The sequence below is a fragment of the Garra rufa genome, chromosome 5, assembly GCF_049309525.1.
Source record: "Garra rufa chromosome 5, GarRuf1.0, whole genome shotgun sequence".
Lineage (NCBI taxonomy): Eukaryota > Metazoa > Chordata > Actinopteri > Cypriniformes > Cyprinidae > Garra > Garra rufa.
Window position 1 is genome coordinate 19,440,937 of NC_133365.1, and position 11,226 is coordinate 19,452,162.

General features: G+C 43.7%; 1 protein-coding gene across 1 annotated transcript in view; it reads left to right on the top strand.

Annotated features, from left to right (window-relative positions):
* Window positions 1-632: 632 nt before the first annotated feature.
* Window positions 633-11,226, top strand: part of rgs3b (regulator of G protein signaling 3b) — a 53,445-nt gene continuing 42,851 nt past the window's right edge. The window contains exons 1-4 of the mRNA XM_073839837.1: window positions 633-677; window positions 1,087-1,181; window positions 1,501-1,569; window positions 1,879-1,939. Of these exons, the coding sequence (XP_073695938.1) occupies window positions 639-677; window positions 1,087-1,181; window positions 1,501-1,569; window positions 1,879-1,939 (264 nt within the window). The 5' untranslated portion in view covers window positions 633-638. The remainder of the gene's footprint in view (window positions 678-1,086; window positions 1,182-1,500; window positions 1,570-1,878; window positions 1,940-11,226) is intronic.

An 11,226-nucleotide genomic window follows, 5' to 3' on the forward strand; every position in this document is an offset into this window, starting at 1 on the left:
ACAGCAACACAATTAATAATGGTGGCAGAATTTTCATTTTTGGGTGAACTATCCCTTTAAAATGAAGTCAAATAGAAAACATTTTAAATTGCAAAAATGTTTCACAATAGTAGTGTTTTGATCAAATAAAATGCAGCCTTGGTGAGCATTAAAGACTTTTTGCTGTGACATTAAAATAATATACTGACCCTAAACCTTTTGGAATATGGAAACTGGATATTAAATTAAATGAAAAAGTCAAATCATGGAAATTCATGTGGCATGGAAATTCATTTAGCATGAGGGAACCCTGTATCTGTGATCGTTATTTGTTTTTGTGTCATTGCTGTGTGTATAATTTAATTTTTTTCTCCTCTGACCACAGGTCAACTCAAACTGACAGTTACTCCGGGCAGCGGGTGGCTCTATGTTCAAAGTAAGCATTTCTGTAAACATTTCAGAGTTTAAGAGTTTGTTTATGAAATAAGACTGCTTCTCATATATTAATATCAAATTTTAATAAACCGGTTGTACTTGCGCTTAATTCATACAGGAAATCTTACATTCATAATTCATTAAATAAGGATTTAATCACTCAGGCAAGATTTTTTGCTTATGATCTCATGTTTTTATTCACAGTTTTGGAGGCCAGGGGACTCATGGGAAGAGAATACAAACCATGTGACTCATATGTAAAGGTGGGCATCTTGACACGTGCAGATAAGGTCTGGAACAGACGATATTTAGACAACACAACATATGAGGTCATGTGACTTTGAGCCTCATAAAACAACTCAAACCGATTTTTCTCTTAGTGGAGAGACAGCAGTAACTTTCCCAGTCACTGTTGGTGATGATGTGCTATTATTTTTGTCATTATTTGACGCTTAATCCTCTCTGGACGTCTGCCCTTGAAATGAACCCGTTTTCATGTCAGCCTGAGCAGGTTTTAGGCATGAGAAAGCATCAGTTGTGTTGGCAGCTGTCCACTCAATTCCAGATTCAAGTGTTGATTGATTTTCCCTCAGAATATGATGAATATATCCTCTAACAATGTTAAACTAGTGGACTTAATAGCAACCACAAACACATGTTTATTTATTCCAGATAAGTATTGCTCCAGATGTTGACCACAGCAAGCGGTGGAAGACCAGGACCGTTCTAGACTGCAAGAGTCCTGTTTTTAACGAGCCGTTTATGATGTGAGTGATTATTTTATAGTTTTATTGCTCGCTACAGACAGAGCACTTGTATTATGGTGTTTAAAAGGAGGAAGTGAGGAGTGTCGTGTTATCTTATAGTTATGTTAAACATTATGTGCTCTTTAACCTCTCGTCTGACAGCTTCTGTATCTCGATCAGTCTTTCCGAAAGAGACGTTAGGGCTGAGTCTGCTGTCTCTCTTTTGTTAGCTGAAAAAGAGGCTGTCTTTTTGAAGTCTTTGGAGGAGAAGGCCATTGTGTTTTTGGATGAAGCTGGACATTGATGAATGAGCTTTTGAAGCATTGCATTTGTGTTGCAGAGATGTGGATGAAGACGATCAGAAGAAGAGGCTGTTGTTAACAGTGTGGAATCGCAATCGAACTTCCAGGTAGGACTTTATTATCCTTATTCAGTCTTCTTCATGAATACAGTTTTAGATAAAGGCTATTTGTATATCCATAAGTACAATTACTCTAGTATGCATTTTATCTTCATGCTGCAAAGGACATTCAGCAGTGTCACAATCGCTCTGTACAAAATCAATACATTATTGGCTGTTTATTTTTACACCAGCAGCGTCATTGGACAGTAAGCATGATCTAAATGGGGTTAACTGATATGAATGTGACATGACTTTATCAGGAGTTCAAAAATTCCCGCCTGTTGTTGTGTTTATAGTGTTCGATTTTACCCACAGGCGTAGTGACTTCCTGGGCTGTATGAGTTTTGGTGTCCACTCCCTCATCACCTCATCTAAGGTAAATATCCTGTTGTTAACATTTGCACATACCGCTTTTACCCTGCAATGCTTTGATAGCCATTTCGATTTGTGTTTTTATCAGTATGACTGAAAAATATACAGTAGTGTATCTCCCAAAAAATGCATATATACACTGCCGTTCAAAAGTTTGGGATCAGTAAAAAAAAAAAAAAAAAAAACTGTAATATTGTGAAATATTATTTTAGTGTAAAATAACTGTTTTTATGTATATATATTTTTAAATGAAATGTATTCCGGGGATGCAAAGCTGATTTTTTAGCATCATTGCTTCAGTCTTCAGTGTCACATGATCCTTCAGAACTCATTTTAATATGCTGATTTATTATCAGTGTTGAAAAGTTGTGCTGCTTAATACTTTTTGGAACCTGTGATACTATTTTCTTCAGGTTTCTTAAATAAATAAGAAGTTAAAAAGAACATGATTTAAAATAAAAATATTTTGTAATAGTATAAACTACCATTTAAAAGTTTGTGGTCAATAATTTTATCGTGTTTTTTTTGGGAGAAATGATTACTTTATTAAGTTATTACTTTTATTTACCAAGGATGTGTTAAAATAATAAATAATAGTAGTAATATTATTGGACTTTAATGTAAAATGTAATAAACAAAATAATAAAGTGTGATTATATTTTAAAATAACAAGTGAGTATTAAATAATAATAAAAAAAAAACACAAAAAAAACATGCTAATATTTACATTTTCCCCCTTTTTTTATTTGTTTTTTTATAAGTGATAGCAAAGGCTTATATTATTAGAAAAGTTATAAAATATATAAAACTTTTTATTTATCAAAGAATCCTGAAAAAAGAATGACAGGTACCAAAAAAATATTAAGCAGTACAACTGTTTCCAACATTGATAATAAATCAGCATATTAGAATAATTTCTGAAGAATCATGTGACACTGAAGACTGGGGTAATGATGCTGATGAAAATTCAGCTTTGCATCACAGAAATAAAATTAATTTATTTTTCTGTATTTTGATTAAGTAAATGCAGCCTTGATGAGCATAAGAGAATTCTTAAAAAAACATTAAAAACTTACTGATCACAAACTTTTGAATGACAGTGTACATAATCATAGTTTATATTCAATGTTATTTTATGTCAGTGTTTTTGAAACTCTCTTATGCTCACCAAGGCTGCATTTGTTTGATCAAAATATGGTAAGACAGCAATATTGTGAAATAATATTAAATTTTAAAATGACCACTTATTTTATTCTCTTTTAAAAATTATTTTATTTCTATGAGGGCAAACCTGAATCTTTATGATCCTCTAAAAATCATTCTGATTTGGTGCTCAAAAAATATTTCTTATTATTATCAATGTTGAAAATGGTTCCCTCCTTCAGGGAACGAGGGTTACCTTCGTAACCTAGACATTCCCCTTCAGTCGTTTCACTACGATGTTACATGGGAACAGAACCATGGAACAGGCCACGACCCTGATGCCGCGTTACGCACAACACCACGTGCTGACAGGCGGACGTGTCAGCAGATGGTTATTGAATACGTATCCTTCCCAACGCCCTGAGGACCAATAGAGGGGGCACCACAGGGATGCCAGTTGTACTGAAGCAGAGGTCGGGGGGGCGGAGCACATGAAATCTTTACATGTGGAATAAAAGTAATTCAATATATCCATAAATTTTTAGGGATATACGAGGGAAACAGCGGCCTTCTGGCTGACCACTGGAAAAATACTGAGAAATATTGCCACAACCTGCGGGGCGTAGGAGACCCGGCAGGAGCACAGTCAGTGACTACTCCGCATCTAGGCCTGACTGCGGGGCATGGAGGACCCAGGGTTCGCCGGAGGGAACATTCTGGGAAATAGATCTTATGTTAAGACATGGGAGGATACGGCCTCTACACGGAGGTTGTAAAACCTGGCGAAGGTATTAGGTATCGCCCAGCTGGTAGCTCTGCAGATGTCTGCTAGTGAGGCACCATGAGCCAACGCATAGAATGAGGCAACACTCCGTGTGGAGTGGGCACGAACACCTAAGGGGCATGGCTCTCCCTGGTATAAATAAGACAGGGAGATGGCATCTACCACCCAATGGGCCAACCTCTGTTTGGAGACAGCATTCCCTTTCACCTTCCCTTGCAGGTTCACCACCTGATCACGGAAAGGCGTGGTGGGAACCTTGGGCACATAACCAGGCCGGGGTTTCAGGATAACGTGAGAATCGCCGGGCCCGAACTCAAGGCACACTTCGTTGACAGAGAAGGCTTGTAGGTCCCCTACCCTCTTGATGGAGGCCAGTGCAATCAGGAGCGCTGTCTTAAGTGACAGGAATTTTAGCTCAACTGATGCAAGTGGCTCGAATGGGGCTTCCCGCAGGCCCTGAAGGGCGACGGAGAGATCCCAAGAGGGCACGAGGTGCGGTCTAGGAGGATTAATATGATATGCTGCGATGGGGACAGCCTGCGCTCCAACTTCTCTTGCAGGAAGGAAAGCACTACTGCAATCGTGCATCTCTGGGGGTCCTCTCCTCGAGAGGAACACCAGTCAACGAACAGACCCCACCTCAGTGCATAAGCCTGCCTTGTAGAGGGGGCTCTGGACTGAGTGATAGTTTCTATCACGGCCTGTGGAAGGCTGGAGAGGTCTGACGCGTCCCGTCCAGGAGCCAGACGTGCAGGTTCCACAGGTCGGGGCGCGGGTGCCAAATTGTGCCCATCCCCTGAGAAAGAAGGTTCTTCCTCAAGGGGATTTTCCAGGGAGGGGCTGCCGCGAGGGAAATGAGTTCTGGGAACCAGGTACGGGTGGGCCAGTGCGGCGCAACCAGCAGAACCTGCTCCTCGTCCTCTCGGATCTTGCACAGGGTCTGTGCAAGGAGGCTCACTGGGGGAAAGGCGTACTTGGGCCCCGGAGGCCAGCTGTGAGCCAGTGCATCCCTGCCGAGGGGAGCCTCGGTGAGGGAGTAAAACAGCTGGCAGTGGGAGGATTCGGGGGAGGCAAACAGATCTATCTGGGCCTCGCCGAAATGACTCCAAATCAGCTGGACTGTCTCGGGGTGGAGTCGCCATTCTCCAGGGTGGGTGGACTGCCGTGAGAGCTGATCGGCTGCACGGTTGAGTTCCCCTGGTATGTGAACGGCACGTAGCGATTTCAGCCACGTTTGACTCCAAAGGAACAGACGGCGGGCGAGTTGTGACATGCGACGAGAGCGGAGACTGCCTTGGCGATTGATGTAAGCCACAGTCGCAGTGCTGTCGGTATGAACAAGCACGTGCTTCTGACGCAACGTCGGTCGGAAGCGACGTAGGGCCAGAAGCACAGTCAACAACTCGAGGCAATTGATATGCCACTGCAGTCGAGGTCCTGTCCAGGAGCCTGATGCTGCTTGCCCGTTGCACACGGCACCCCAACCCGTGGTGGAGGCATCCGTGTAAACCACAACATGCCTGAACACCTGTCCCAGGGACACTCCGGCCCATAGGAAGACAGGGTCTGACCACGGGCTGAATAGGCATCGACACTGCAGGGAAACGCCAATCCGGAGTGTGCCACGGTGCCATGCCCGTCTCGGGACTTGGTTGTGTAACCAGCGCTGAAGTGGTCTCATATGAAGCAAGCCCAGCGGTGTGACAGCGGCTGCAGCTGCCATACGCCCCAGGAGCCTCTGAAATGTTTTGAGAGGAACCGCTATCTTGTGTCTGAATAGTTCCAGACACTTCAGCACTGACTGCGCACGCTCGTTCGTGAGGCGGGCTGTCATATTGACCGAGTCCAGCTCCACACCGAGAAAAAAAGATCCTCTGCACTGGGGAGAGTTTGCTCTTTTCTCGGTTGACCTGAAGGCCCAGATGGCTGTTGTGTTGGAGCACCAGGTCCCTCTGTTCCCACAACAGACCTCGCAAGTGAGCTATGAGAAGCCAGTCGTCTAGATAGTTGAGAATGCGAATGCCTGTCTGCCAAAGAGGGGACAGGACAGCTTCCACGACTTTGGTGAAGACGCGGGGAGAGAGGGACAGGCCAAATGGGAGAACCTTGTACTGATACGCTCGACCCTCGAAAGCAAACCGAAGAAAGGGTCTGTGTTGAGGAAGAATCGAGACGTGAAAATACGTGTCCTTCAGGTCGATGGCTGCAAACCAATCCTGGGGACGGATGCAAGTTTACATGCGCTTCGTCGTGAGCATCTTGAACGGCAGCCTGAGAAGGGACCGATTCAGGGCTCTGAGATCCAGGATGGGTCTTAACCCACCGCTCTTTTTGGGCACGATGAAGTAGAGACTGTAGAACCCAGACTTCATCTCGGCTGGAGGGACAGGCTCGATTGCATCCTTCGCCAGTAGGACTGCAACCTCTGCACGCAGGACAGCGGCATGCGTGTCCGTATGGACAGTAGTGTGTAAAACGCCTCTGTACCTGGGCGGACGCCTGGCGAACTGAATCGCGTAGCCGAGACGTACCGTCCGTATCAACCACCGCGAGGGGCTGGGAAGCTGAAGCCAGGCTCCCAGCTGAGTCGCCAGGGGTATCAAGGGAACGTTGACCGACGTGACCGCGGTGGGGCAGCATGGGGGGGAAAGGGAAGGGGACTGAACCCAGAAGGATAAACGTCCTGGAGAAAAGTCTGACTGCGGTAAGCAGTGCTTACCTTCTTCCCTGGTTTCCCTCGCTGGCGATATCGGGCTCCGAGTCCAGTTCCGAGTAGTGGAATAAATGCACCGCGACAGCGCGCTCAACCTGAGGGATCGATACGTACCCCCGGGCTGCCCCGCCATCGAGGGTGGAGAGGGGAAGAGGAGCTGGAGTGTGGGCGAGATGAAAAAGGCACCCGCCATGTTTTAGTCAGCTCCTCATGCACCTACGGAAAGAATGGGCCCTCCCCAGGAACCAATCGTCCAGCCTAGAAGGATCGGCCAGAGGCACCTGGGGTACCTCCAGACCGATGCCCCTGGTGGCCCGGAGGAGCATAGCCGAGAGTTCGGCATCACGTTCTGCACAGTGACTCGTAAGTCCCCCTCGTGTCTCGCCACGGCGGCCGAAAAGCATTGACGGCTTAACAACGTGCCGCGGGACGACGAGGGGAGCAAACAAGCGGCGATTCTTCAGCGTGATCATGGTCATGCGTTCGCAATGAATGCACGAACCATCCGTGAACGCTGCCTCAGCATGATCTCGGCCCAGACATGTGAGGCAGCATTCATGTCCGTCCAGCGAGGTGAGGAAACTGCCACACCCAGAAGCGCACGGCCGGAAAGCCATTCTGAAAAGAACGTCTTTACACAGCCGCGAGAAATTACTCTTTTAGTCCCGGTCTGCCCAGGGAGGAAACCGCGGCACCACTGTGCACTCAAAGGGCTTGCTCGCTGGAGAGCAGGAGGCTTGTTTTGGCCGTGAAAACGGCCGCCCGCAGGATCCTGCTGGTGGCTGTCAAACACTCTTTTAGAAATTACTCTTTTAGTCAGGCAGCACACCAGCGGGGAGAGAGTAAAGAACTCGCAGGAACAATCGTAGTGTGTTGGCTCGACCATAGAGAGGTTCTGAAGTGAAAGTCTGAATGAGTGGTATATACCCATATGTACGGGGGAGTGGCTTGGCATGCAAATACCACTCGCCAATGTTCATTGGCCTTTTGAATAAGGCTCAGAGATGATTGGTCTCTCAAGTGAGTTCCCATGTAACGTCGTAGTGAAACGACTGAAGGGGAACAGTTGTGTTATGTGCTGGAAACCGATATATTTTTTCAGGATTCTTTGATGTGTAGAGAGAAATATAACAGCAAATAACACATTTTTTTTATTATTATGTTCTGTGATGAATAAAAGTTAAAAAGAAAATAATGTATTCAAAAGAGAAATCTTCAGATTCTTTGCTCTCACTTGTTATCATTTTAACACATCCTTGGTGAATAAAAGTATTAATTTCTCTCAAAAAAAAGAATGAAAATGTACTGACCACAAACGTTTAAATGCTAGTTTATATAACGTTTAAATGCTAGTTTTTAAAAGATTTTTATTTTCAAATAAAAGCTGTTCTTTTTACAAGTACTCCTCGCTGCAGACTGTAGCGCGGTGACTTCAGGTACCTACGTCAGGTATGTGTTTACCGCGCATGCGCAAAGTGACGTATGGTATGCCTGTGTAATTTGCATTGCGTGGTGACGTTAGGCGTTTTCGCGTCGTTTGTGACGTAACGCGTCATTAAAACGCATGTGCATACTTAACATAATACTCTTATAAAATGTAAAAGTATTAAAAAAAGCTAAGGTGAAAAAAAGGGGAAAAAACAGTAATATGTAGTACAGCACAAATCCATGATTTTAACCATGTCTGAGGTAAAATTATATGGAATTACAGAGTTTATTCTGTAATATTTGTGTAGTATTATATACAAGGTATTAACATTGTTGCACTTTATTTCACTGTGTATATTGTAACATTACTCTGCACCTTATATGTTTCTTATTTTAACCTTTCCTCTGTCATGATTCTTGTTTATTTAGTATAATTATGGACATTTTTCTGTTGCTTTGGCAATTCTGCCTGTGGAATATTTAAGCCAATAAAGTAGTATTAAGTTAAATAGACTACATACAGTATATTTTCAGTGTCTACATCCCATTTTATGCATGGTGCCTCCAAAAAACCAAACTGATAACAGTGATCTTTTATTGCAAACAACAAAACAAAATATAATTGTATACACTGTGACGAGTCGGCTGCCTCCCCCCTAATTATCATCACCACCCCGTCCCTTATTCGCCGCCCTTCTCCAGGCTCCCAACGGGAGTGGGTGTGTATGGGAGAGGAGAGTCGCGAAAACATCCCGGGCTGGCGGTGTGTGATGAGGAGCACGTGAACTGAATGAAGCCTCATCACCGCCGCTGCGGGTCCGGATGAGGACCGCACCCGTGACGGCTGACGGGCCAGGATGCCGGGCCGTTTCATCCCCCAGAAGTGCCGCGTAGGCGGAGGAGGAAGATGCCGCTGAAGAAGCCGCCGCCCCTCGCGCCCCGGACCTGAGCAGGCGCCTTCACGACGAGGACACCAGATTCCCCGTTTATTTGGACACATTTACCCCCTTGGAAACTTGTTTTCTTTTACTTTCTGTTTAATAAAAGCCTCTCCGAGGCCTGACGCCACACCCACTGTGTCTGTCGTTTGCTCCTCCCGCCACAATACATTTTTATATATAAGAATTAAAACTATAAACATGACACATGAGGACAAGAGAAAACAACAACAAAAATAGTTTAAAAAAAGTTAATGAACATGCACATGCGCACATTGCGCAGTAACGCCAGTAAGAATAGCGCGCATGCGTGTTATATACATACCATACGTCACTTTGCGCATGCGCGGTAAACACATACGTGACGTAGGTACCTGACGTCACCGCGCTACAGTCTGCAGCGAGGGGTGTCTCTCTTTTTAACTTTTCACTCTTCACATGTTACAAAAAATATTAAACTGTATTATAGTTTTTCAGTCAAAAGCAGTGATTGATTTTTTCTTTGTGTTTTATTAGCCTACGGTCACCCAAAAATGACAATTCTGTCATCAATTACTCACTCTTGATTTTTTTGACATATTTTGAAGAGTATGGGTAACCAAACAGTTGCTGGGTCCCCAGCTACTTCCATAGTATTTTTTCCCACTATCAAAGTCAGTGGGGACCAGCTACTGTACTGTTATCCACATTCTTCAGAATGTATTATTTTGTTTCACACAAGGAAAAAAAAAAAAATAATAATAATAGAGGTTTGGGACAAATCAGTGAGATTTTTTTTTTTTGGTGAACTGTCACTTGTTTGGTACTGTCGCTTTAAGAGCTGCACGCATCTAATGTCTACAGGCGCGCATTCGTTTTTCTCTCAACTGCTTACTTTCACTTTAGACATAACCAACTTTGTTTATATGTAATCCTTTTGTGGTTTTGACAGTATTAGCGAATCAGACGCTAAAGATAGCTTAGTCCACTAATCAGGCGTGCTTAGTCCACTTTTAGCGTGCACGCTACAGGTGTACGCGCTCATGAAGCACATGCCAGAACATCACGGACGAAATAGTACGGAGCCCCTTACGTCACCTGTAGAAGAAAAATAATTAATCCGTGGGGACGGTTTTGCAATTCGTTCCCTCAGTTTATAAACCGTACTCACGAATTCTTAAACTGTTCCCTCGGTTTAACAATTTGTGCCCACGGATTAACAAACCGTACCCACGAATTTCCAATCCGTGCGCTCAGATTTTGTAAACCGTACCCTCGGATTTTGAATCCGTACCCACAAAATCATAATCCGTGCGCACGCTTTCGCAATCCGTTCCCACAGTTTGTAAACTGGATTTGTGATTATGATAAGCTTTTCACCCAGAGTTAGATGCATGCTACGGAGCCCCTTACGTCACCTGTAGAAGAAAAATAATTAATCCGTGGGGACGGTTTTGCAATTCGTTCCCTCAGTTTATAAACCGTTCTCACGAATTCTTAAACTGTTCCCTCAGTTTAACAATTCGTGCCCACGGATTAACAAACCGTGCGCTCAGATTTTGTAAACCGTACCCTCGGATTTTGAATCCGTACCCACAAATTCATAATCCGTGCGCACGCTTTCGCAATCCGTTCCCACAGTTTGTAAACTGCTCTCACGGATTTGTGGCCCCGCCCCCAAATTCAACCAGGACACCTGTTTATATGCTGGATGCATATATGAGACTATGCAACACTGACAAAACAGAGTTTTTAGCTTTATTTTATATTAATCACCAATAGATTAGCTGCCAAAACATCATGTGTTTTAACCTATTGGTTATAATGTAAAATAAACGATAAAAAGAAGCCTGTTTTGTAAGTGCGGTCATGGTACCAAAATAAAATAATAAGTGAAGAGCGCTGTTCAAACGGCTTTGTTTTATATAATATTTTTCAAAATATAAAATTACCTGAATTAAAAAAAAAAAACGAGTTTTGGAGAGGAGAAGGTAAAAAGTAATGTAGCCTAATATATTTCATATTTAATAATTACATTAACAGTGAAGCATGCATCTAACTCTGAGTAAAAAGATTATCATAAAATCACCAAAATGAGTCTGCATGTTAAGAATGAACAAACACATTTGTGCACTCATTTATTTAGCCTATAAATTAAAATAATAATTACTATTTTAAGTATTATGACGTAAACAGCTTATACTGTTTCTACTGATCGGGGCCACAAATCCGTGAGTACAGTTTAAAACCCGTGGGAACGGATTGCTAAAGCGTGCGCACGGATTATGAATTTGTCGGTACGGATT